This window comes from Malurus melanocephalus, unplaced genomic scaffold (genome assembly GCF_030028575.1).
Source record: "Malurus melanocephalus ecotype Western Australia unplaced genomic scaffold, MMel_1.1 scaffold_11, whole genome shotgun sequence".
Taxonomy (NCBI): Eukaryota; Metazoa; Chordata; class Aves; order Passeriformes; family Maluridae; genus Malurus; species Malurus melanocephalus.
The window spans coordinates 1,011,836-1,039,401 of NW_026623243.1; the positions used below are offsets into that span (position 1 = coordinate 1,011,836).

Here is a 27,566-nt window from a genome sequence, read left to right on the forward strand (position 1 = left end):
AAAAGGTGTGTTTAAAGCCAAGTAATTACCAAGAACAGCAAGTTCCAGTCTCTCAAGGTTAAAAAAAGGCAAAATATTTTGTACTTCACTTTAATGACTTGTATCAGAAAAATAATTCTGTACCATCTGTTGTTTGGGTTTTAGTTTTGGGATTTTTTTTAAATGAAATTGTTAATCAGCACTTGAGGAAATTCCTCAATCTCTTCACTATCTCATTAGGCACAATTTCAATCTTTTTTTGATAGATATTTATTTCTCTGACAGGGATAATATCTTCTAATGGCAATATGGTCTAAAAATTGAATAATTGCCAGTGGGAAAATGCACAATTTTTAACTATTATAGTTTTCTGCATATTTTTTAATTCAAGCAATTTTCAAGCAATGTCATTTTCCTTTCATTTCTTCAGCATGATTAAGATTACAGTGGAATAAACAAGGAGATTCTTTGGCCTGTTTAATGGCCTTGTTGTCCAGATAGACTTTTTTAATAGCTTTAGAGAGAATTTTCTGTCCACATCTAGAGTCTGTCTGTTTCTTTCRGTATCTGTCTACTTGCATATTTCTTTCAGCAGAGATGCGGCAGGAGTGCATGGATGTACTTGCTCTATTCTTTTCTGGAAGAAAAGTTTAATTTGCTTAATTAATCATGTTTGTGCAGATCAATTTTTKTGATGTTTATTGTAAGAGGTTGGAGAATGTAACATGGTAACAGTTATCAGTGGTAGTTGTACCATTCAAAATTCTTTTTCAACAAACATATGAACTGTAGTAAAAGACCATCTCTAATAGCATGATCCACAAAATGCACTTTCAGGTCCATTTGTATCTATAGACATCTTGAGCATCATCTGGYTGTCATGCAGCCTGTTAGACATTTCGTGACAGCAACACTTCAGAAATTACCAACCTGATGGCAGGCAATGACCTGAATAGTCATTTAAATTTTAGTTTTYCCCCGCCACCCTCTATCTTTGAAACATACTGTCAGAAAATGTTCATTTTCTTATCCATGATTTGAACTGATGCCTTGAGTCCTTTGATAAGTTTATGGGAACAGAGTTGAAAACCTCACTAAAGATCATTAAACTTGCACATGCAGAGACACTGAAACCAGATGTAAATATACAGAGACCACAGTCATCCATCCATACAGGAAGAATTTCTCAACAGTGCGGCATCTTATAAATGGAAGTGTTAATAAAATCTGAAAATTCAAATTCCAGTAGACACAAAAATAAATTGCAGGCATTTAAAAACTGAATAATTGGCATCCATTGAGGATCCATATAGAGATCCTTTGGCTCCATCAGATCTTTAAATTATCTGAACATTTAAGAAAAATCTAAACGTGTTTGAGAATGTTCCCTGCAGTCTGAGGCTTAATCTTGTAGTCCCAAGTAGTTCCCATTGAATGTTCATTCAGATCTGGTATTCCTCTTGTCAGAGTAAAGCTTTGCTGGTGCTGCTGCTGTACAGATCCAGATACTGTAATTAATTCAATGGCTTAGCACTGGCCCCCTGTATAAAGTGGGTGTTTGAAGAAGTGCARTGTCTAAATTACAAATTACAGTTTTAAGTTGAGGATCTAAATGCTGGGATGAAAGGTGTAAATTAAATAATCAGGTTATTGAGTGGTGGGACCTTTATCTGGAAGTTTGTAATAGTCATCACTTTTTTCATTAACAACAAGTGATAATTAACGAGATGTGAGTATTAACATTAGATTTAGTCATGAAGGCTTCCAGTGCTGATGCAGAAGCAGATGGAGTGCCTATTTATAAGTCTTATTACAGGTTAAATCAACTGCTATKAATTTGTCTCCCAAATGTGCTAAGGATGTAATTTATTTTCAGCCACAATTAACTTGTTAAAGATTAAAAATACATTGGCTCAGTGAGAGATAATGAGTGTATGGCATAATAYAAGGCTATTTTAAGTACAGCTTTAGATGTGAAAGCCATTATGCTAATTAAATTCTTTATAGTTCAATCCTTTCTCAAGCAAGGAGGTGACAACRTTAGTCCATAAAGCTTACACATGATCGCTGTTCACAAGCAGTAGACGTTCATGGGGAGGGCACTTTCTGGATTTGGAGCTTGAGCATCAGACTGGTTGGCATGTTTGGTTGGTGCAGTTTTTAATAAACCCAATACAGCATTYGCTGTGCCCAGCAGACTGGGCCAAACTTTCTGAAGTGTTTAAAGATGTGAGGATTTTGATATCTCCCTGCATCTCACTGACATTTCACATACAGTTCTGATGCTAAAACACTTGATTCCTAYGCTGGCATTGAGACAGCTGCTCTCACCTGAGCAGCCACTAACTCTAATGCTAGAGACTTGAAAATTTAGGAGGGTGTTCCCTGGTACCTTCTGAATGTTCTTGATCTGTATCCCAAATTGCCATTTCTGAGTGAAACCAAGTCCATAACAGATAGTATTGCACCAAATATCTCATGCAAAGCCAAAGCTTCTCTGTGAACATCGCAAATACACTTTTAGAGAATTCCAGCTGGACTTCAGATTTAGTTGTCATCTGAGTTACCAGAACTATTTTGCATGCCTCAGTTTTCCCTTTTAGGTAGCTGTCTGCTTTTCTTATGTTTTAAGAGAATCTACATGGTACACTAAYAGAAAATTCCCAGCACATTCCAGGAATATGGGCATGTTTCCCAGAGGCTTAATTCAAATAAGCTTACAAAAGTATTTATTATCTACATTCATTTTTCTGGAAAGAATTACAACAGCCACATATTCCCTATCTATTTTTCAATATATCTTCAAAATTTWTTTCTGTTTGTAACAATTATATGAGGGGTTTTATGACTGTAGTGATAAAGGAATGGTACAGAATTTAAAATAACAGTGATTACACAAAGTAACAAACAACCACACAATGGCTTCAGCCAACAGCTTTGAAGAAGCAGAGACTTGTAAATATAAAATGAGATTAGCATTTTCATGATGMATATATTTCTTTTTAACTTCAATGATTAATGAATAATATTTCAGAGAGATTAAGTGACCCAAAGTTAAGATTGTTATTAGCATGTCTAATCATATGGAGATTTTTTTAATTAAAGAGGCTTTGCAATGCTTACAGCAGCAGTTGGTTATTCATTCCTTTGAGTAGCTCGGATTCTTAACAGATGCTGTTCCTATTATCTTCACATCTGGATTACAGYRCAGATACAAATAACATTGTGGGTCATAGTTAAGGTTGATTCCATTTGTATTCTTACTTCAATGCTTTTGCAGCAAAGCTGGCATCTCCTGAGTTAGAAATTCCCCTGTTTCTATCTGTCAGCTTTGGGAAGTGCTCCTTGGTGAAGGTGTGCCTCAGTGCTGCGATTCATTCTGCTAAAGGGTTTASCCCCAGTAGTTCTAGAGCCTCTGTTTTGGCTGTTACAGGGTGTGTTGTCCTKTAGTGCACCTCCATGCCTGCATTAGCATCTATCCATGAATTAACAGAATGCCCTCCTACACAGCTCCATCCTCAGGCTAGCCTTATCACATGGAAGAGAACAGTAATTATTCAAGCGAATTTGGATAAGTAAGGAAGACAGTGGCATTTTTTGTACTTGTGTGCAGCATCTACAGTAGCTGCTCATGCAGAGTTTCTCTTTCAGCTGTCACTATGTCTGATGTGTGCTCTGTCTTCTGCCTCTGGTATAGGTAAAGATGCATGAACTATGTGTTATGCTGAGGTAATGTAGTATCTTCATGTTGTATGCATAATTTGGTGATGTGCTGGGGGAATATTTATATTGTGGCAGTAGTATTTGACACTCATGAAAACGGATTTTCAAAATTATTTTTATTTCTGACTCAATAATGCCAAAATTCMAAAATATGTCAAATAATGTTTGGTGGGGTTTTGTTGGTTTCTTTTTTGTTTTCTCTTTTTTTCAATATTTATTTATATTTCTTCCTCTCTAGGAAATGTTTCCAGACTGCTCATTTTTATTTAGAAGATAATACATCACCCCGAGTGATTTCTGCTCCCCCAGCTCCAATCTTCCCAGTCTCAGGTATTTCTGGCAACTGTTCTGTGGATTGGTGTTAGCTGTTGGAAGATGCTGCTTTATATGTGTCAATATGAWTTCTTCATATACTATAACATCTGGAAACCAAAAATTTGTGACGTCTTGTGCAGATCTTTGTAAACAGGTACCTTTGACATCGGCAGACACTGCTGGTATTGATAYTCTCTTCTGTAGGTAACTCAGAAGAGAAATATCCTCAGCTCACAGAGTTTCCTCAGAGATGCTCTGTGCCTCGTAGCTCACTAGAGTGGCTGCTGATGGAGCCKTCTGAGCTACACTAAACAGCTCCAGAGGATTACACCAGCAACATACTCTGTTGTATTTTTTTCCTTTAATTGGACTTGTCACCTGTGTGTAGAACAAGTCCTATTCTTTTTACCAGTTGGATGAGGAYACGCTTCATCTGCCTTCATTTCACGTGCAATTACAGCATGTTCTTACATATTTTACTGGCATAGTTACTGTGGTACAGTTCTGTGAGCCTCTCATGAAAATAATAGAGAAGTTCAGAATATTATTAGCATATTCTGATTCTATATCCACCACATTTATTTTGCAAAACTGTTTCTTTTCTTTCCTCAAAAAGTATCAGAAGTGCATGCAGGCTCCTAGGTTTTTCAGTCTGTATAGAATGAAAAGTACCCTAAATAGATTAATTTTGAAGACCCTAAGCCACATTCGCACCTATGAGACAAGAATATCTTGTTCCACAAGTAATGTTTTTGCAAACTGTTCTATTACACAAGGAGACAGATTTCCATGGAATGRCTAAAGGAAGAAAATCAGCCCCTGTGTGAATAACCAGTAAACATGTTTATTTAAATAAATCCCAAGCACTAGGCTTCCATTGTAATGGAATTGTAGACATCTTTAAATGCATCTTCTGTAGATTGYCATTGTTAAGAGATGCAAAACCTTTAACTAAATGGTTAAAAAGCACAGCTATCGYTTGACTTCAGAAAATATGATTATATATGAATGTCAAGTACCAATCATATGAAATCTCAGCTTTAACCCTCAGTCATTAACTATATTGCACTACAACTGTATAATTTTCTTACAATTCTTCCTGAATTTCTCCCCAGCTCACATAAGGGAGAAAGTGTTTTCAGTTGTCCTAACTGAAATTGCAGGTATTCTGAGTATCTAAAATATGTGCTTTGAAGGTGGAGGTTTTCCTTCTGAAATGCTGATAAGTAGTAAAGAGAATTTTTTTCTAAGTGACTCAAGACACACAACATGTTTTTKGAAAAATCTACAAGCAGTGAGAAAATAGTTTTATTTTGCTGCAACAAATATCAAGTGAACAGTTACCRAATTTTCTATTGCACATGTGTTTCAACAGCGTAATTTTACAATTGCATCTGATTAAAATATAATACYAGAAAAGAGTGTAGGGCAGGAAGAGTGTTTTGCAGCTGCCAAGTTTAATTCTTATGTCTGAGACCAAAAGCACACTCCACAAATTTCATGATAYATTGTTTCCCTTCCATAGAGTTTCATTGTCAGAGATAGGAGATGTGCAGTTATTCACAGAAAATGCAATGGCACTTCACAGCACAATTCAAAGATGCATTAAAATAATAATGAATTACAGGGCAGTATTCAGATCCACTATCAAAATCTAAGTAGTTTGAAGTGATACCTGCCATCCAGGTACAAAATACATTCCTGGATTCAGAAGTTATTAAATTGGGAGATATGGGCAAGGAAACAAACAACTTGAAAAAGGAAATAGATCTCAGGAAACAACCTGAGATCTATTTCTCCATTATTGAGCTCACTCTTTGGGTTCTTTACCTTCCCTTCTGGTTTTGTGTTTGCCTATCATTAGGATAAACATTTCATGCCTTTCATCTCCAAAGTGTGAAGACTGTGTTACACATTTGTTCAGCTTCTTTTAGGCTTGACTGRATAAATTCACTTTTTATATTCACATCCAGTCATGTAAATGGAAGACCAGACAGATCTTAGTACAAATCAAATTCTTGGTAACTTAGAGCTAAAATTATTAGGTGGGCTACTGTTGAACATCTGTTGGTGTGAATAACAGGTCCTTGTTCAATGTTTCTGATGTTTTGTTCTCAAAAACAGTTGTGATGAAATTACAGATGTAATGAAGTTGTGATGAAATTACAGATTGTGAAATAAATATATTTTTAATCCATGAAAGGCTTTTAAAAAAATCCGACAAAACTATTCTTCAGAACCAAAACTAAGAGAAATATTGTCATCCTTTTGCAGATAATTAGCAAACAGATGACTTTGTTTACACAGCATATTTGCTGTAAAGAAAAGATTAAAAGTCCCAAAGGTTTTTGATGTGATTCCTGATACATATTCTACACAAGAGGTTTTTTGTATTTGTTGAAAGTAAAATGGAAATGTTGTGTGAAAGACATTAATTGCACGAGAATGTAGATTTTTTTTTTGTTGTTTGTGGGTCTTCAGAAAGTCTTAAACATAAATCTTTCATTTAAAACTTGAAGTACGAAGCCTGATGTGGGAACCTGTGGTTAGTACTACCATGATCAGACATARGATTATTATCAGTAGGTACTCATAGAATCACAAGGAGAACGGGGAGAAAATTCCATACTGAAGGTAGTCACTAATGCAGTAAAAAATGAAAATTAATTCCTGTTTATTTTGGATGCCAATGCAAACATGCAACTGTCAGTTAATATGCACCTACTGACATAATGCTGCTTTAATTTAGTAGGCTTGGGACTATGCAGCTCATCTGTGTACTGGATCCGAGTTCCAGTGCAACACTAATCAGCATGAAACACCCAGATAATTCTGCCTAATCAATCCTACTTTATCAGTGTTATTCAGAGCTCTGCTCCCACCCTCTCCCTTTGRACATTTTATACCAAAGAGCTAGTCCTTCCATTTCTCCTTGATTTCACATGGAATTTTGTGCATTCTTCTATTTACAGACCAGCTCAGCATCTTGCAGAATCAGCACCTTGATTGGGGGGGCTTACTGATATAGCAAGGCAATTTATCTTCTTTCCAAATAGTAATTTAGAAATGTACAAGTGTTAAGTAACTATTTTAGAAATGTTAATGGTGTCAAAGAATGTTGAATTTTTGTGGGAGTTGTATATCCAAAGTTCATGCCAAAAATTTTATTTCAGGATGTTTTGTGGATTACCTACATATAAACTTCACTATATGTCACTGGCTTTTTATTCTACATAAATATATTTTTTGTCTTTTCCCATCCCTAAGATGATGTTGGAGCAATTCCAATAAAGCATTTTCCAAAACATGTTGCAGATTTACATGCAAGTAATGGTTTTTCTGAAGAATTTGAGGTATGGCTCTATGACATCATCTTTCTTAGTACATACAAATATTGTTGAATTTAAATGCCTGGAAACAAAAATGGGACATTACATCTGAGTTGGGCACCAATTTCATGAATGCATGTAAATGTGAGTACTTGGAGCCCAGTGTAGAGTTTGTGCTTAAAGCTTAGGGGGATTCCTAAAAGCTGTGAAGACTGGAATACAAATGGGAATGTTTATTATTATTATTATAAAATACGGAATGATTGTGTGAATAAACTGTGCAAAGATAATGCAATGTATGGCTTACSAGGTATAGTGATAGATCTAAAGCTTTTCCAATACTAATCACAATTGAATTTTGCAGAAACTACCCAAATTTGCTTGTTACATTTACAGAGAAAATAAAATGGAAGTAATAATGAATACACATGGCAAGACTTCTGATTAACAGGGGAACTAATGTAGTCTTCATATGTGGTAGTGAAAGCTTTACAGTTCCTTTCCTAAAGTATATGGTTCATGAGAGGTATTTCAAAATGTTGAAAACATATGCTCTAACCATATTATGTTACTGTCACCATATGTCACTAATGATCTTCACTGTTTTTTCACTCGTGTATTGCAATCAATTTAAAAATGGATATGTTCTAACTTAATTGACATAAACATTAAAACCCCAAATACTTTAATTAAAGCTGTGTCATTAACAATTTTTACGAGGGATTTCTAACAAAAATCAGTCAGTTGGGATGGAAACAGGTGCTTTACCTGACCTATATGAGTTTAAAATATGATTGTCATATTCCTGTTGCAAAAACAATAATGAAAGTAAAATATTCAGAGTTTTTCATCTCTAAGTTTTGCTTTTGTTTCTCCAGCCAATGTATTGTGTTCCAGGGGACCAAAAATCTCATGTCCTTCACATAACCTTCTTCATCAGCATTTCTTCAATTCATTTAACATTCAGAATGTCCATTTGATTTTTGAACCAAATTTGTAAATGCTTGTGAATGCCCAGTTCATATTCATACACCTGTGCATAGGCACTGATGGGACTGGGCTCCCTCTAGACCAGCTATTAATGTGAGCAGATGTTGAAGGACAGTATGTAAATACAGTGGATAAAAAGTTCTTTAACCATTAGTGAGCACGGCAATACAGAAATCAGGTTTCTCATTCTAMGTTTATCTTTTCCTAAAATTTTATTTTTTTAAATTACAGCAGCGATCTAAAGACAAAATATAAAGCTTGTCACTGAACTGCAGCTGCACCATCAGAAATATTTCATGTTAGTTTTAACTGTTCATGAATGTCCCCATCATTTCTTGGAGATCCTTTTTGGGTTTATGGACTACCCCATAATTGGTGTCCAGTTCTTTTCTCTACTGATAGAGAACTTAGAAGGTTGAGAAAAACTGAAATACAGTAATTGTCTTTGCAGAGTTATCATACATTTAAAGAGTAAAAGGGTGGTTCAAATTTTGGGTGGGCAGGGGGGGTAGTAAGTTTCTTTAATATTGCTACAAAACAACTMATCTAAAATCTAATTTCTAGGCTGGAAACCACTTTTCATATATATATTTATAYAGATTAGGATGATTGACAATAAAATGGAGTTTATTATAAATTATATATTTTATAAAACTATAAATTATAAAAAGTGTTGGGAAGCATCATTATAGTACTTAGTGTGGCAATGTATTTGCTACTTAACAGTGTGGACCTTATAAATGCTTGAGTTTCCTGCCAGCTAAAGTAACCAATAAAATGAATTAATTTTTTGAGTCTTACAGACTTTGTGCCTGTCTTCTCAAGCCTGTCTGTCTCTTTATCAAATTGTTGACTTCACTATGAARCTGCTGGCAGTTGATGAGTGAGGGCTGTAGCTCTGTCTTTCCCCAGAGCGCTGTGAGGCTGGCTGAGCAGCACAATCCTGCTTCAGTGGAGAGAGCAGAAACATTCCCCAGAGAAACTAAAGCATTTATAAGGACCAATAAAAATTCCAATGAACTCTTAAATGTGTAGATAATCTGGCTAAAGTCTGTGATGTTGCTTATATGTACAAGCTTTCACTGGCCTAAGGTCTAAYATTAAAGCTAAAGATAGGAAAAGAGATGCCAGCATTTTAACTGGGAAAATTACCTCGTTTCATTTAGGAGTTACATGAAAATATTCAGTTTTGTTGTTATTATGGATATATTGCATGACCATAACTGTTTTCCATATAGTAATTGTAATTTATATAAACACTTATCCATTTGTTCTGTGCTGTGGAATTTGATTTTTTTTACTTTTTTTGCATTCATTCCCTCATTAGACACTGAAAGAGTTTTATCAGGTAAGGAATTATTTCACTGCATTTTTTTTTAGCAATGTAGTTGTAAAATRTCTTAGATAATTGGGTATAAGGTTGTGGTTCTTTTCATGCTTACTTATTATGTTTAAAGATACATTTTATCTATCTTAATACTTACTCAAGTATGCTATACTTTTTTTTTCAGGAAATCCAGAGCTGTACTGTTGATCTAGGTATTACATCAGACAGCTCTAATCATCCTGACAACAAGAATAAGAATCGATACATAAACATTGTTGCTTGTAAGTAAAGACATCACTTGGTGTTCTGTGCAAGAAATAATTACAGWCAAGTATAGATTTATATGTTACCAGAGGGAGCAACAATATTTCTACCTCCAGCTACTGTTCCGCAAAGTGTTCCTTGGAGAGGAGTCAGCAAGAGATTTCACATCTCTTCAAGTTAGTCCTCTGACATTCTGCTGCTTTGCTGAGCATGTGTTAGCAAGGCATATTTGTGTCTTCTGCSATGACCCAAAGGGAGCTGGGAGCTTTTCTTATAATGCCATTAGAAAGCTTAAGAAGCTGTATTTTGATTGTCAAAATTAATCCATCTTTGATCTAGAATAATGGTGACTTATTGTCTCTATGAGCTTCAAAATCCCTGGATATATTTATTGTCACATATAAACAAAATGTTCTGGTTTTATATTGTATTGTGCCTGGCAACAATGTAATACAGCAGCCTCATTAGCCAGTRCACTTGTTTGCCCATTGCATCACTCCCCCAGATTTTTCTTCTTTGGAATGCATCTATTCAGTTTGTTAATCTCTCTTTCAAGCTATTGCCTCTGGATTTTTGATCATTTGGTGGCTCAATACATTTTTTTAAACTCTCTATAGCATTTCAACTTTGTTCTGATTACAAGAAACTCTAAATTAAATATACAGTGTCACTAAAGCTTAATAGAAAAAGTGACAGGGTCAGCTGTCTGGCAAAAGACAATGTAAACCAGCAACAAGAAGTGTCAATCCCCCTGGATAAAGATGTCTCTAAAGGGACAAAACCTCAGGGATTTTCCTCTGCCMCTCTGTGTTTGTACCTAATCATACAAAAGGTGCCAGCCCAGGGGCTGTTTTATTAAAGAACAGYGCAGAGGCAGCTTCGGGCAGCTGAAGTAGCAAGAATTGTCCTCTGTAAGTCACTCAAGTGTATTTCTTATAATCAGTGCAGGCTGCAGAAYGCTTCAGCTCCCCCTGATGTAGCCATTGCTGACTCTTCAGCATTTTCAAAGTCCCATTGCTGTCCAGTGCCCACGCTTTTAACTTGGAATTAAAGTTCCTCRACACTGGTGCCTACTGCCATTTTGAGATGTCTGACTGTGCAGATTTGGCAGTCGTGACATGGGACCTAGGGAAGACCTGTACACCTTTGCAAGCAGCAGCCAGAGGCTRAAATGCCCCAGATGCTGCTGTTCAGGCCATTAGATTCTGAATCGCTTCAAACTTTTGATTCATTAATTTATTTTTCTGCAARCTAGAATTTTCAATCTGATTCATACTTAAGGAGAGGGTATTTTTATATGTGATTGTTAGTGTATTGGCCTTAACATATTGTTATGTTATTTGTCTTAACACATTGTAAAAATTTATTTCTATTTTTTTTTGTTGAGAAAGAATGTATTCTTACAAAAAATTGCTTATTTTCTCTCTTTTTTTATTGCAGATGATCATACTAGGGTTAAATTAGCACAGCTTGCAGAAAAGGATGGAAAACTGACTGATTACATTAATGCCAACTATGTCGATGTAAGTGCCTTTGTCTATCTGCTGGTCTATAGATCTGTCATCCTTTGCTGTAAGAAAATATTTTATATGGAGATGAATAGATTTAATTCCAAAAAAGTATCAGAATATTACAGATTTTATTAGAAGGTCGAAGTTAAGCCTATAAAATTAAAGCACAGGTAAAACAGTTTCCTTCTTGAATCCATTTTAATATTTAGCAGCTGCAGCTTAATGAAGGGCATTTTTAAAGAAAAAAATATTCTGTCACTTGCGACTATATTTCATCTGAGTGGTTAATTCTCCTGTCTGAGGTAATCTCATGAGAGGAAGATGCCATTTGGCTGAGAGCCTCACCTAGGTACCATTAACAKTTTTCATTATTTACATGTGGATGATTATGATTCATTTTTAAACTAATTTTATAACAGATGTCTCATAATCACAATCATGTCATTGTTCTGCCTGAATGTGGGCAGTGGAACATAAATATCCTATTGTTAGAATGGTAAACATTGACATAACAGTTGTATTCATATGTCATCTGGTACCACAGGGTTTCTGCAGTTTTGATAGTTACAAATTTAAAAGTRCTTAAAAGCTCTTCAGAGTTTTTAAAAATAGATACAGCAAATGTCATTTACGCCACCTCCTTCTGTGCATGGAYAGTAATTTGACGAGTGTCATATCTTATATTTTAATTTAGGGCTACAACAAGCCAAAAGCCTACATTGCAGCTCAAGGGCCACTAAAATCAACAGCAGAAGATTTCTGGAGAATGATATGGGAACATAACGTGGAAGTTATTGTCATGATAACGAATCTCATTGAGAAAGGAAGGGTATGAGTACCTTTTCCTGTTACTTACTTCTCTGATGTTGGTAGAGCTACCTGTAGCAAACTCCTGTCTCTCTTTTAGAAAACTGGTTCAGCTTTACTCTGCTTTTAAATTTGAACATTTCAGCTTACTAGTTTGACATTTTAGGTGTTTTTTTCTCTATTTTTTATTGGCTTTCTAACAGAGAAAATGTGACCAGTACTGGCCTGCTGAAGGTAGTGAAGAATATGGGAACTTCTTGGTTACTCAGAAGAGTGTTCATGTACTTGCCTATTACACTGTGAGGAATTTTACTCTTAGAAACACCAAGATCAAAAAGGTTTGTGGCATCCTGAAAACACAGGTGGGCAAAAGGAAGTGTTAAGAGATGCTCAGAATATTTTTTAAGGCCGTTGACAGTGTTYTTCTGCTGTATATGTAAAGCCAAACCCTAAAGGCCTCAGCCAGCCAAGATTCTTGTCAACTTCAGTAAATTTGACCTGATAAACAAACTCAGAAAACTGTGGGACCATCAGGGTAAAAGCAGTGATCACATTGGAGAGCTGAGGTGGACTTTGCCTGCCTGGGTAGCAGGATGATGCATTTTCAGAAAGAGAGCAACTAGAGGAAAATGTGGTATGAGTTAAATTATCCACCTCAGCTTTCTGTTTYCTCTTTTAAAGACAGATGAATCCACACTTTGCTTATTGTAACCAAAACCAGCATGGTCTCAGCTCAGCAGTGTGATGTTAGTTACTTCGAGGAGGATYCTGAAACTTAATTTATTCCAGCCACATAAATGTCTGAGATGCCTAGTCTCTCACTCTCCCTGCRTAATTGTAGCATTCATTATCAATTAATTTGTTATGCCTATTTTAGGAAGCAATCTTTGAATGAGATGATCTGCTTTCTGAAGGCATCCCTGCCTCTGAGCTGCCATGGAGGGAGCTTAGAACAGCAGCCTACACAAAGCTGTAGCTCACCAAAGCTGGGTGAGATGAATCTGACTCTGTTCACTCAACAGAGGAGCAGAGTGGCAGAAAGAGCTGGTGGCTCTTGAGAGCAGCTGTAATTTGACCCCTACAGTGGTTTTAATCTTTCTCTATGGCTTYCTAAGAGACAGTGTCAGGTCATTTTTCCACTCAGTGGAAGGGGAAAAATGGGACAGAAACACTGGTCCTTCCCCTCCTCTTTGAAGGCTGGAATATTCAGAGCCAGACGGGATGCTTTGAACTAAACAGGGATAGTACCAGTTCAGTTAACTATCAGGAACAGAAACAAAATAAAGATGTGGGCTGCTTACCCGTGGAATCACTTTTCTGTTGCAGGGTTCCCAGAARGGGAGGTCTAGTGGACGCCTGGTAACTCAGTACCACTACACGCAGTGGCCTGACATGGGTGTCCCCGAGTACACTCTGCCTGTCCTCACCTTCGTGCGGAAGGCGTCGCACGCCAAGCGCCACGCTGTCGGGCCTGTGGTGGTGCATTGCAGGTGTGGTTTTTAGTGCTGTAAGCTTCACTTTTGTTTTTGCAGAAAAAAAAGAGAATTTTTCAGTGGCGGGTTAAGCAAAATTTCACACTCGCATTTAACAATTCCTGATGGAGTATGATTAATTTCTTGGCTGATATTCTTATCTGATATTTCTCTCCTTTGTAAGGCAAACTAATCAACTGTCTGTGCCACTTGAATAAGTTGGTAAATCTCTGTAAACAAGATGTTGCTGCTCTGTATTATGTTTTTTGGGTTGGTTTGTTTTCTTTTTTCTCAAAACTGCTTTTACATTTTTTTCCTTTCACACTTCTRTACTGCTCTGAATGCTGTGAGCTTACTAGATACTATGTGTGGGGATAATTGTTTCATTTCTGCAAATATATTGTTAGGATGCTTCTGGCTGATGCTTTCTTTGGTGCAGGGATCCTTTGCTTTGTAATCCTAAGAGGAGCTCTGTCCACAAGAGAAGACTCCCTCTGTTCCTGACTGAACTACAGCGCTGCTCTTTTTAGCATTACTCTGGGCTCTAGCAGTCGTTTGCAAAGGAGGAGCATTTTGGGGAATGGTTTGAGGTCTGCATGTGCCGCACTGTGCAGGCAGTTCTGTCAGTGCTCGCTAAGACTGGCAGCTCAGGGAAAATCGGTTAAAAAGGGCTTGTAGGGCCTGGAGTGACTTCACAATGCCCATGAAGGACCGGGTTATTGTAAAATATATAAGCAGGTTCTGGTTTTCCACTGTAGTACCTCACCTTTGATGGAACATTTGGAAAGGGAACCTCCTCATGAATTCTGTCCTTCTGGAGCTGACTCTGAGAAATCCAACAGGTAAAGTCRCCTCACAAGTGCTGCAAATGAAGATACTTTATTTATGGGATGATCTAATCTGACTGACATTTGKTTTTAGCTTGGAAAATGAAAATTCCACATCTTTTTGCTCTGCTGCTTTTTATATCCTGCCTGTTCTTGGAAAATTCAGAATGTCAAGTCTGAGATTGCTGAGATGTCAGCAATACATTTATGAGTCAATTAAATTGAGTTTTTTAAAAGTGGTAAATTGTGTGCTTCAGTCAGACCTCTCCCTTGGGTCATATGTATAGCTCACTTCTGCAGGCAGTTTTGTACAGCTTTTAGCTAACCTGACCACATGCACTATGGAATTTCAAAGGATTCCTGTTAGAAATGTAACTTTTATTTATCTTTTACAGGCTATATGGAAGACACAGATGATGAAATTCGTGAAACTTACTTTAGCTATTTTYATTTGGTACTTCTCATGTTTTGTCTTTCATAACAAGTACAGGTGGTGTCTGGTAATCTTCATGCTTGTTTGGGTGTAACAGTGTATTAACAACCTGGACTGCTGAGTTTCGTATCATGCTTATGTAGAGAGTTTATTACAGAACTGCAATGTGRCAGAAATGAGATGAAATTAGCAGGTATGGATTGAGCTGGGTGTGCCCCTAGAGAACCATGCAGAGCCAGCAGAGTGCTGCTCTCAAGTTACAGGCACAGTGCACGGAATGTTCCTTCATAGCTTAGAGGGGAATTGCAGCTATTTGCCATTCATGAACAGGTAAAAGAAGCTGACCTCTTGGCCTTGGACTTCCTTCACAGATACTTTGTGAAAGAAAAAGTTGTTCTTTAATCTTATGATGGGCTGGTTTTATACTACATTAATCAGAGTTCATRACAGGAATGTGCTGATTAACCCTTTCTTCTCCGTTTTCTATTTTTAAGAAGGTTTTCCACAATTGCTGGTTATCTTAGCTGTATCCAGAGAGCACTAAGTTTTTTCTTTTACAGATATATTCTCAACAGTTCTGCCATTTTCCTGGGGTTTTCTTCAGTTCAATATCTTTGAAACCTTCCATACTGTGAAGGGTGGCATAATCCAACTTTTGTTTTGAAGTGGGGTTTCAACGTTAAAGAATTTGAGCACATTAACTGTGCCCAAATGCTGACATATACCACCTTTTATAGATATACTTGACAAAGTATCCTAAGGAATACCAGAAGCATGAAAATTGCAGACCTGCAGGAAACCCCTTTGTTCTATTTCAGCCGATAGTTTAAAAATAATTTGAGAAAATGATCTTTAGGTTTATTCTTGCACAAAGATTACTATCAGCCTTGAACCTTAAGCARAGTGTATCATACAGTAAATTCATTTGTAGAGAAGTATCTTCCCTATGCATCAGTTTGTTGAAAAAGCTGTATGTATGGAACATTTCTTTCCATTAGAGTTTTATTTCAGGCTTAAGACTATTTTTTTGTTTTATAGTGCTGGTGTTGGAAGGACAGGCACATACATAGTGTTAGACAGCATGCTGCAGCAAATTCAGCATGAAGGGACAGTCAACATATTTGGATTCTTAAAACACATACGTACWCAAAGGAACTACTTGGTGCAGACTGAGGTAAGAATAAAATATAAATGGCATGAGACTGTTACAAACTATTTCTGTTTGCAAGAGGAGAGATGATGCAGTCCCCTTTTTTTGGCACTGCCAGACACATGAAAACCGGTCACCAGACTGAATTTTCCCTTTTCCTTCCCTTGGTTYTATAGAGATATCCTTCTAGGAACGCTTAAAGCAGTGCACTGGAAATTACCTTTCTGTGAGCCCTTGTCTCTTTATTGAGGAGGACTCAGAAGGAAGTCTGTATAAATCATGTTTGCCACAGTAGTGCTTTCTTGGCATCACTTGTATTTTTGTCATGGAGCTTTTTGAGGAAACACCATTGTAAGGCATTTGGATCTTCACTGAATYCCATCAAACAGTTTTCATTAGGCAATAAAATGTGGGGAAAAAAAGCTTTTTGTGACAGAAAATCATATATAGATGCTTTAAACTGAAGATTATATRTAGAATATTGAAAGACCAGGAGAAAACAATAAGGGCAACAGCAGGGCATTTGAAACTCTATTTCAGGTTTCAAGAACAGGTGGGTAGGTTCCCCAGTGCCTTTCAATAGAAAAAAAAAGTTAATCAACAGCTAGAGCACTTTTTCTAAAGGATGTGACAGAGAAAACAGAGGATAGCAGTAGGAACTAAGGRTAAGACTGGCTTGAAAATTTGACACAAGGCTGTGCTTGCATGTTTAACTCTTCTGTTGATGTGAGACCTCACAGGTGGTAGAGATTTGGCATTTTATATATACATAAATATGTGTATATATATATATATATTGCAAGTGTAATTGCCAATTGTGTTTGTAAATGTGTACTGTCACTGCAGAGGGAYAGCCTTTGCTGTAGATTATCACATTTGAGCAAATTCCTCTGTGAAGTAATACTGACCACATCAGAAGTGTCAGCGTAACCAGAGCTATCCAGGGGAGGCTAAAAATCATGAGAGCTCAGATGTTTGGTTTTGTTTTTTTAGGAGCAATACATCTTCATTCATGATGCATTGGTTGAAGCAATACTCAGTAAGGAAACAGAGGTCCTTGAGACTCACATTCATGCCTATGTTAATGCTCTCTTGATACCCGGACCAACAGGAAAGACCAGGCTGGAGAAACAATTCAAGGTGAGCTCTCTCAGACAGTAGTGYAAAAATGCTTAGGTTTGTGAACCTGATTTACTTAATAATAGGTATCTCAACACAATTTGCATCATCTTTCTCTACCTAAAATCTAACTGCTGAGCCTAAATTCAGATTAAAGTGAACAAATGAATGCAGTCAGTTGGAACAGAATTAATTGTTTACTCTTAAACAAGGAATCTACCAAAAAATCCCCAAAAAATAAAGATAATGAGAAAAAAGACAGTAAGTAGGTTTTGGAAAATCTAACAACGTGCCTTTGCAGGAAGATATCAAAGGTAAAACAGCAGTCTGGAAGGATACCATTCTGGCAAAAATGTCATGAACTGTATTGATCAATCACTGTACTCTCCTCAGTGTTCAGCACTGGCTAGATGACAGACTGCACCTTCAATGACATGCTTATTGATCTGGGGCTCAAGAATCATTTGAACTGCTAAGAAGAGTGGAGAAAAAGTATTCTGGTGACTTGTGAAGTAGTTTAGACAGATAACTAGATAACTAAAGAGAGACAGCAAACCTGCAGTATATGCACCCTTCTGTTTAGTGCAGCTTATGAAGGAATGGCTTTTCTACAGTTACCTGACTTTTTTTTAACTTCATTGTTTCAGTTACTGAGCCAGTCTAACACACAGCAGTGTGATTATTCAACTGCACTCAAACAGTGTAACAGAGAAAAGAACCGAACCTCATCTATCATTCCTGGTAAGCTTGTTCAAATCCTCAACAAGAACTGAAGACATCTGACTAGGTTTGGAGCAATGTTCTGTAAAGGGAAGTTATAGGGAAGAAGTGATTTAAGAATTACACACAGGAAGACAAAATAGATGGCTGGATAGCACTTTATCCTGATTGATGGAGCTCAGTGTTAYCATTACTGTGAGATGTGAGTTAATTGCTACAATATTTTAGGAGTCATTGCAACATACTTATGAATTCATAACCTTTTTTACAGTGGAAAGATCTCGAGTGGGTATCTCATCACTGTCTGGTGAAGGCACAGACTACATCAATGCTTCCTATATCATGGTAAGTCAGTTAATGTATTGGTGAAAAGCAATGCACCACTGTTTTCACAGCTGCCATGTGTCCATCCAAGTTAAGATGGCACAATCCTGACTTTGGAAACTCCTTTCTTCTATTATTTACTGTGCCTGGAACAGTTACTCCCCCAGGAAGTATTATTATTATTGTTGGTTTTAAGTTTGATGAAGTGCATTGTATTTTAATAATCTGTACAAACAAAAATCACATTATCATTTTAAAAACTGATAATGCTAAATACCACCTATGGAAAAATCTTCTGAGATGAGCTAGAAGTCTAATAAGTTAGTTTTTATGTACTGTGCTGTTTGCCTTCGTACCTGCTCATCTCAGAGAGCTTTTGCAACTGGTAAAGTCTAAGATAGTTCATCAGCTTTCCATCATCTTTTTGTTCTCTGGGTTTTCTTCAACTCTTTCCCCTTCAGTAGCTGGGAGGGAGAAGTAAATGCCTCAGGAARGAGATGGGAAAGCTCTCTGCAGCGGCATGTGTGCATGATCTTTCAGGTGCATTACTGCACATGAACTCTCTTTTGTGGTAGAAGTTGATCTGAGATATCTGTACAAATTAAGAAACTGGGATTTTAGCAGATCTTTCAAGTATTTTATTTGGTTCAGTAGTCAGCTGCTCTGGAAATCTGGATATTTTTATTCTGAGTTTGAGTCCCTGATCTCTCTTGTCCTTTTTATTATGATTTTTTTTTAAGTTTTAAAAATTGTTTCAGTGTAATTGAATTTATTCTTTTCACATGGAAAATACTTCAATGGCAGGTTTGTATTTTTCTAATATTTGCAGGAAACCAAAGAGCAAGTGAGCAGTATGTTTTCTAGGTTCTCGCTCTGTCCACTAGAAGCTTCTTTTAAGCATTAATACTTGGGCATCAATTCTGAGTCTGTCAATTTTATTTTGCAGGGTTATTATCAAAGTCATGAATTCATCATTACCCAGCATCCCTTGCTACACACTATCAAGGATTTCTGGAGRATGATATGGGACCATAATGCCCAGCTGATAGTCATGCTTCCTGATAGCCAGAACATGGTGAGTTCTGTAGATGATGGTTTTGGGTTTACRTAGGAATTTTATTACTATTGCCATTTTGAAATATGCAGGATATGAGAATAGAACTTGAATTCTTMAAAAAAACAGTTAAAATTAATAATACCAAACTGAGTTTAAATCCCCAAGTCATCTAGCAGAAATCTAGAAATCCTTGTCTGGACAGATTGTGATTGGAGTGAGAAAGTATTGAATCAGCCCCGTTCAATTTACAAAATGAGCCAAACAGTAGAAGTAACCAGTGTGCAAGGTTAGTTTTTGCTCCATGACTTCTTAGTTATAATATGGCTTCTTCAGCCATATTTATTAGGTAAGGGCAGAAGTGTGAGGTTATTTCTCACACAGCAGCAGCTGGTGGGACCGGGGCAGGGCCAGGAGCACGGGTGGGCAAGCATTCCTCATGGATGGATAAAAGGAGCCCCTGGGGAGCACGAGGGGACAGGAGCACAGCCAGCAGGGCGGGCACACGGGGCAGGGGCAGCAGCTCCTGCAGAAGGGGGAGCACAAAGGGCATTGAAGCCCTGCCCAGCTGGAGCAGGGAGCACTGGCACCCACCCACAGACAGCCATGGCCTCGCTGAGCTCAGCATCCCCCACTGCTGGAGTCCACCCTTCCTTCCCTGAAACACATCCAGCAGGCAGACAGGACCCATGTCGAGGAAGATTCCCTAGCCATCTGACCATTTTGGTTAATGAAACTATTAAAAAAATATCTCTTCATTTCTGCTGGCAAACAGAAAAGATGCTCCCATGGGAACATTTTTCTGCACTTTCAGATAATCCCAAGACCACACATACTTTGCAACACACCAAGTGAGTTTATCCTGAAGGCCAGGCTGGATGTGTGGCACGGTGTAACACTGCAGGTTCATTGCTATGTAGGTCCACAGGGTACAGTTGTCTTCTGGTCAGGATCACTACAGAGATGTTTGAAAATCATCTTTGCCATTTTTATGCCACTCAAGATTTGAGTTGTCAATTTAAATCCAGCTGATTGATTATATGTGACATTATTTATTATGTTCGATTTTGTGTTTTAAGAGCTCAACATTACTTATTTTTATGGCTCCATTTTTTTTTCCTGGAGGCTGAAGATGAATTTGTGTACTGGCCAAACAAAGATGAGCCTATAAACTGTGAGAGTTTCAAAGTCACTATGATTGCTGAAGAACACAAGTGTCTGTCTAATGAGGAGAAGCTCATAATCCAAGACTTTATTTTAGAAGCTACACAGGTAACACTGTCATATGCATATAACTCAGGACTTGATTTGTTAAAARTAATGTCCATATTTTGTTACATTTTCAATGGTAAATAACTGATAAAAAATACATTTTAAAAAGCCCTATAAACATCCATGGAGAGAGTATCCTYTATAAGGTAATATAATGACATGGGGAATAAGGTACTCTGACCTCCACAGCACTGGCATTCTGCATCTGGAGGCTGAAGCTGGAACAAGGTGAAGGAAAAGAATAAAGAAAGWCTATCTTTTACAAAATTGATTTATGGGTTTTTTTGTTTGTTTTCTTTTCTAATCATTTAGGATGACTATGTACTCGAAGTGAGGCATTTTCAGTGTCCAAAATGGCCAAATCCTGATAGTCCTATTAGTAAAACTTTTGAACTGATCAGTATCATCAAAGAGGAAGCTTCCACCCGTGATGGGCCCATGATTGTACATGATGAGTAAGAACTGCACTTTTCTGTTTGTTGTGATGTTTTTCTGTAGAACCATCTGTTCACTGAGTGAAAGCTGCTGAAACAAGGCACTAAGTCTGAACTTGACAGAAATGGTGATGCTTTTGTTCCAGCTGCATCAGCAAGAGAAACWTTTTTTTTATTATACTTCATTTCAGTTTTATCATGTTGATACTTTAGATGGTTATCAGGTAGGYCACAGGAGAGGAAATTGGTCAAGACTTCATTGTCTTTTACTGAAAGAATTAACCATTTAGATGAGGCACCTTACACTTGTCCAGCCATTCAATAATGGGAAAAAATAACAAAATTTTGAAACACTGAAGGACCCAAGGTCTTCAGGATTTGGTTAGTAGAGGATTGTGGAGAAATAACTCTAGGAAGTTGTAGCCAGATACCATGAAAGTTTTTTTAAGCCAATGCTGGGCAGAYCTGTTTCAAATATTGGAAAGATCACATGACATAAATTCAGTTTACCAGTTTGCCCCAGATTTTGTATTTTCTCCAGCTGTAAAACCTGACCCATTTCTAGAGAGTTTTTTTTTCTTTTTCTCTACAAAGGCATGGAGGGGTGACAGCAGGCACTTTCTGTGCATTAACAACTCTGATGCATCAACTGGAAAATGAGAATTCAGTGGATGTTTACCACGTAGCAAAGATGATAAATCTGATGAGGCCTGGAGTCTTYACAGACATTGTAAGTAATAAGCCCAACGTGCACTTTTTATTCCCTATGTATAACATTATTAGCATGCCTAAATCTTAGGGCAACATTACTGAACTATTTGCATCTTAGTTTCTGCATGAATTAATCAAAACTGTCATCCAGAGGTATTGTAGAAAAAGAAATCTTCCTAGATAGAATTCAGATGACAAAAAATAAGAAAAAAGCCAACAAACATAACCCTGTCCCCAGATTTGCAATTGACTTTAATAAGGATCAGATTCAGCATATAATATTTCTTTCAAAATACAGCTTTCTCCCCTACCTGTACTGTGCTCCCTAATGTTGTGCTTTACATCATGTGCAGGGGGAGCCATTAGTCAGAAAATAATAAAGCTGCTACGTAACACAATAAATTCTGGAGCACAGTGCATTAACCAATTGACACATCAGCCATTATCTAATTTTGAGTAACACTATCACAAGATAACTGTTTCTGCCAGCATCCTGAGTATATCCTTTTTCTCCTCCAGGAACAGTACCAGTTTCTGTACAAAGCTATCCTCAGCCTTGTCAGCACAAGACAAGAAGAAAACCCTTCAGCATCTATGGACAGTAACGGCTCAGCTTTACCTGATGGAAATGCAGCTGAAAGTTTAGAATCTTTAGTTTAATTAACACATCAAATTAAACGTACACATCGCTACATCACACCAATCACACCTGGAGTTTACCATTATTATTTTCAGTTTTATACTTTGGGCGGGGAGAATCTGTCCAGTCACTATATATATAAAATCAGATCCAAACCATTGCTCAAACCAACAGGTATTTCTGTTATATACGACTTTACTGTGGAACTTTTATCATTAACAATGTGTGCCTTTTCTTGAAAGATTTCTTGTAATACGTTGTTACATCTGGACTAACTTGATTGACTTTTACAGTGTTTCTAATAATTGAATTGTGGTATGTTTTCAGTATTAGTTTTTTGATTTATCTGGCTTTACTTTTAACTTAAAATTACCATATTTATAGATATTAGGGAACCCTCAATTACAAACATGTCATGGGTTTAGTATTTGGTTTATTCGCTGTATTTATAACAATTTACATTTGCTAGAAATGCAACTTTTAATATAGTAGAATGTAAATAAAATACTGTTCTACGTAACAGTCAACATTTTAAGACTCCAATTAGACATTTAGAATAGCAATCTGATACTTACTGTAAATACTGCTACTTCTGTAGTGATCCATGGACCAAATTTATATTTATAATTGTAGATTTTTATATTTTACTACAGAGTCAGTTTTCTAGTTCTGTGTAATCGCCTTGTTAAAATGATGTAGTCAGTATGTTTTTATTTTAACAAAGTCTTCTGATACATAATTGTGCATCTTAAGCAATTTACCTTCAGATAGCTGCATGTGATTTTAACTTTTTGTGGGAAATAGAAATCATTTGTTTTGAAATGAAAGGTTTTTATGAGAATAACATGTACTTGGTATTGTTAAATTGTTTTTACCCTGGTATTGCAAAAATAAATATAAATATTCCAGCCTGTGCTTAGCAGTCTTCCATGTACAGCAAACAGCCTTCACTGTTGTGCAGGAAAGCTTTTACTTACAGGAACAAGGACCTAAGGCTGATCTGCAGACAGCTGCTCTTCCCATGTAATCTGCAAGTTCAGGAGACACTTAAAAAAWTTTTTATGTTTTTTAATCTCTGCTCCCCTCCCACCCATACCTACAGTGTCCACATTAGCTCCTTGTTTCRCATCTCCTCCCACATCTGGTTGCCCCAGGTTATTGGGCTGTCCCAGGGGTCCCAATTGCCTTAGCTGGGCTCCTCAYAAGACACCTCCACACTGGGGTGGCTTGAGGTCATTCACTGCTGAGCTCTCTGCTGCCTCCTTAGGAAAGGCAACAGCCAAACCCTGGGAAGCAGTGAAGCAAGCAACCTCTGCAAGAACAAAAWCAAAATGTTTCAAGTTGGCCTCAATTCTTGGTAGCCTTCAGAACTGGCAAGAAAATTGTACTGAAGGTTGCACTGGCGAGGCCCTGGAGGAGCCTGGATGTATCCCAGGTAGAGTTAAATGCCTTTGAGGAATAGGATCTAGAACTATTTTCTTATTAAATTTGTGGAGTTTGGGGATTGACAGGAGTTTAAAATGTCCATGACAGGCACATTGCCCCAAATGGTGCACATTTTTGTAAGAATTACACATTTTTCACAGTGTTCAGGCACAATTTTGGTGCATACAAAGGTGTGTAATGGTTGCACTTTGAGAAAGGGATTATCTTCTTTTTCAGATGGCCTGAGGGTTCCTCACGAMTTCCTCTAAAGCACTCAGGTTTGCTGCACACTCTGTTTTCAGATCCAGGCTAACAAAGCCAGCAATRTTATCTACTTGCCCCTTCTCATTCAAACATTACAGAAACAAYTTTTGATTTCTTAATCTCTAGGGGTGTATATGCCAAAGAGGTTAATTTTGATCTTATAGTCATTTGCCATCCATATTCCATAACCTTATTAGCAGATGCTGTACTTCTGCACTTTACCACATTAGCACAAGAGAAACTTTGGTGCTCTYGTGCTACTTCAGCCTTTTCTTCTGGAAAACTGGCTTGTTGCCTCACATATCAAATAAAAACCATGAAGTTATCTTCATGTATTTACAGTTTCATATATTTGTATACCCAAAGTAATTTTTAAGCAACTTAATTCTATTATATTTTTTCAAGCAGCTATGGACCAAAAGCAAAAAAGGAATCCTTTTTAAAATTCCATCTTGATATAACTGTTCCTTTCAACCTAAATGTTTTGCAGACATTTTAAAATGGTAATCCAAGGAATCAGCTGTCATTCAAGGTTTCTTCCAGAGATGTTTGTAATCACATTCATCATCTTAGCATGCTGACAAGTTATTTAAAACATAAGTGCTTAAGATAATCTCTTTACTCACACATATTGGTTCTGATCTAGAAAAAAATAAGAATCATAAAAAAATCTTCTATAATCTTCAACTGTGATGGATTACAGATTTTAATAAATGCGTGTCAGTTCCTCTCTCAGACAAAGGCCATATTCTAATTAATTTTTTTCTTGTAATCCAAGCTACAGACTCAAAAGACATATAGCCTGCCTTTTCAAACTGGGTCAAGTGTGGAGAAGACGTTATGTATCTCTGGCAAGAAGTAAGATATTAATAAACAATGTCACGTTAAGCTTTTTTTCTTTACAAAGCTGTAAGTCATGTGGCAAGGAAAACTTGAGTAGTGATCTTCCTCCTAAGAAATCATTAAAAAGTTCAGGGTTTAAAAAAAAAGGAAGAAAACAAGTAATTTACTATCAGCAACTTTTTAGTGATTGTGTTGTGGAAATTTAGTACCCCAATGGAAAAGCTTTACAAGAATCAGCAGTAAGTGATGGACAGAAGTCATAAAAACTCATCACTATCAGTACGACAACAAATTAACTAAAGACTTTAGTACAGACTTCTAAAATCAGTTGACAAAACTTGATAGCAATATTGTCATGCTGGGGTTAAAAACAGAATGAAAGGCCCCACTGGTACCCTACACAGAGGGGTGTTACACACCTACTGTTCTGCAGCTTTTCACTTCAGTGTTTGTCCTTGTGTGCTAAAACAAAACATGCYAAAAAAATTTTAATGTCTTAAGTATATAGCAGTAAAATATCTAGGTACAGATATACCTWTATAGAGAGGTGGGAATGTTTAAACAATCCTTGAAGACTCTTCCCCGTGAGTCTAGCAAGAGTATGCAAAGTTATTTCATGCACATAGAAAAGTCCATGTGTAGGCACTCTTTCAATATAACCATCCACGTGAAAAAAACAAATCCCATGCAGGTACATCTTATTATTAGACTGTAAAGACGACATGACAACAAAACAGARGATTTCAGATTTATTTTTAAAGCAATCTCATGTATAAGATACAATTATCAGGAATTACAATTTCCAGTAATATGCAAAGAGAACTGAGAAGTATTATCTTCATACAAAAAGATGAGCAATAAATTCTTCTAAGTCTAAACATAGAAAACAAAATGCAGCATTGCACTAGGAAATAGAAATATATTCCGATATAAAATGTTCAAAAATAGTAGCAGTGTTCTTGAAGAAAACACTGTAGTGCTCATTCTTTAGTGCTCCAAAAATATTTGATACTTTCAAAAAACTCTGATTTTCATCTCATACTGCATTTCTAAAGCAGAAATGCAAGTGTGGTACATGCATATGTACAGAGGTACGACTCTATGGTTGAATATTTATGGGCTAAGGGAGGGAACAGAATTCTCAAGTAAAATCCTGGTCTCACCCAGCACTGGACTGGAAGGGACCAGCAGATACAAGTACAACTTTAACCCTTAGCTGTAGGCCATTAATCTGCCTGAAGGGGGAGGCAGCAGAGGGCAGAACATTCATTGCAGGTTCATCCTCGCCCCAGCTGCAGATAAGAGCCAGAGAACTGACCAACAGCTTGTAAGGTCAGTGGGAAGCAAAGCAACTTTGTGGAGCCAGGACTCTGTGTGATATATGCATGTCACTGTAACAGAATCCAAAACTGACATTACATTATAAAAGCATTGGTTTAGTACAAAAAGTCCTCTTTCACAATAATACTTTGCCCTTCATTCTCCTTTCTCCCTTTGGCTCCTTTCACCTAACTCTGTTGCAGTTGCTACTTCATTGCATCTGCACAAAGAAAATACAAATCCTGAGTAGCAAAACTTGGAGATCAAAACTTGAATTATTGCTATGGCTGCTTTTCCCACCATGCAAAACAACACCTGGAATTCCAGCCCCTCAGAACCGTGATTACAGCACTGGCTCTCCGGAAGGAAAAGGCTGTGCGTTTATCTGCAAAGTGCATTTGTGAGCAAAGCTGAAAGCAGCTTCCTGCTTCAGTATTCAGCTTTAGAGAAGGAAAGCTCTAGGCAGCTGCACAGGTACCAGTGCAAATACAATCTGCCCACGGCATTACAACTCACAGACCCGACTGGTAAAGCCTAAGYCATGCTTTAATGAAAGTTGGTGTAGAAATCTCTAAGCAAAAGCCAGAGAAGTGGCCCTGAAATGAAAGGAGGCAACTGGTGCTTTGCTACAGAGAAGCTGCACTCAGACTAAATCTCAGTTCTGCACTGATGTGGCTAAACTACAGCAAGAGCAGGGTGACACATCTGTCAGCACAGCACTCAGCAGCAAAAGAGCTGGTATGCTGGCAAACTCCACCAGCCTAAAGTGGCTCTGTTCTGACTAGTAGGCATAGGTTCCCAAGTGAACGCTTCAAAACTTGGTTAGCAGAAGGACAGAACCTAACTCAAAAAGTGGCAAAAACCTCTAAGCCTACTGCATTTCAATATACTGCACAATTATTCCCTTTGTAACAGCGCTTAACCTGGATGAGGAACACAGGGTAAGTGGAAAGAGTAAACATGTCGTTTGGAGCGTCTTCGAAGCACATTAACTGTGTTGGATTGCAGATTGCCCTTCCTTGCTGCAGAGCTAAACACTAATGTGCTCTCTCCACAGCACAAGAAAACACGTAACAGCAGGTATTTCTATATATTGCAAGCAGCTTCCACTCTGTAACAAGAAAGGGGATGGGGGGAAGCTTGCTTTAAACTTCCTCCTTCCTCCAATTCATTTTAATTTGCAGTCATTGTAAAGTTAATTAAAACTAATTTTATAAGATTAAAAAATATTAAGATGAAGGTTTCAAACATCTAAGAATTGAACATTTTCAAGATTTAGCAGGATCTTATTAACTAGTAGTGCAGAACTTCTA

At 37.2% G+C, this 27,566-nt stretch overlaps 2 protein-coding genes across 7 annotated transcripts in view; one reads left to right on the forward strand and one right to left on the reverse strand.

Annotated features, from left to right (window-relative positions):
* The window catches only part of PTPRZ1 (protein tyrosine phosphatase receptor type Z1), a 127,237-nt gene extending 103,928 nt beyond the window's left edge, over positions 1 to 23,309 (forward strand). For 2 of the 6 annotated variants that reach the window (XM_057378453.1, XM_057378470.1), the window contains exons 14-30: positions 3,941 to 4,032; positions 7,285 to 7,370; positions 9,664 to 9,684; positions 9,848 to 9,944; positions 11,368 to 11,450; positions 12,133 to 12,267; positions 12,449 to 12,583; positions 13,572 to 13,735; positions 16,016 to 16,151; positions 17,121 to 17,267; positions 17,894 to 17,987; positions 18,238 to 18,311; positions 19,237 to 19,365; positions 20,470 to 20,616; positions 20,929 to 21,071; positions 21,645 to 21,780; positions 22,281 to 23,309. In XM_057378453.1, the coding sequence (XP_057234436.1) occupies positions 3,941 to 4,032; positions 7,285 to 7,370; positions 9,664 to 9,684; positions 9,848 to 9,944; positions 11,368 to 11,450; positions 12,133 to 12,267; positions 12,449 to 12,583; positions 13,572 to 13,735; positions 16,016 to 16,151; positions 17,121 to 17,267; positions 17,894 to 17,987; positions 18,238 to 18,311; positions 19,237 to 19,365; positions 20,470 to 20,616; positions 20,929 to 21,071; positions 21,645 to 21,780; positions 22,281 to 22,421 (1,960 nt within the window). In that variant the 3' untranslated portion in view covers positions 22,422 to 23,309. Of the gene's footprint in view, positions 1 to 3,940; positions 4,033 to 7,284; positions 7,371 to 9,663; positions 9,685 to 9,847; positions 9,945 to 11,367; positions 11,451 to 12,132; positions 12,268 to 12,448; positions 12,584 to 13,571; positions 13,736 to 14,475; positions 14,560 to 16,015; positions 16,152 to 17,120; positions 17,268 to 17,893; positions 17,988 to 18,237; positions 18,312 to 19,236; positions 19,366 to 20,469; positions 20,617 to 20,928; positions 21,072 to 21,644; positions 21,781 to 22,280 lie in introns of all 6 variants that reach the window. The other 4 variants (XM_057378460.1, XM_057378478.1, XM_057378434.1 and 1 more) reach the window with 3 other exon arrangements.
* AASS (aminoadipate-semialdehyde synthase) overlaps positions 22,813 to 27,566 on the reverse strand; it is a 29,507-nt gene continuing 24,753 nt past the window's right edge. Inside the window, 1 exon segment of the mRNA XM_057378489.1 lies at positions 22,813 to 25,642. The gene's annotated coding sequence lies outside the window, so the exon portion shown is untranslated.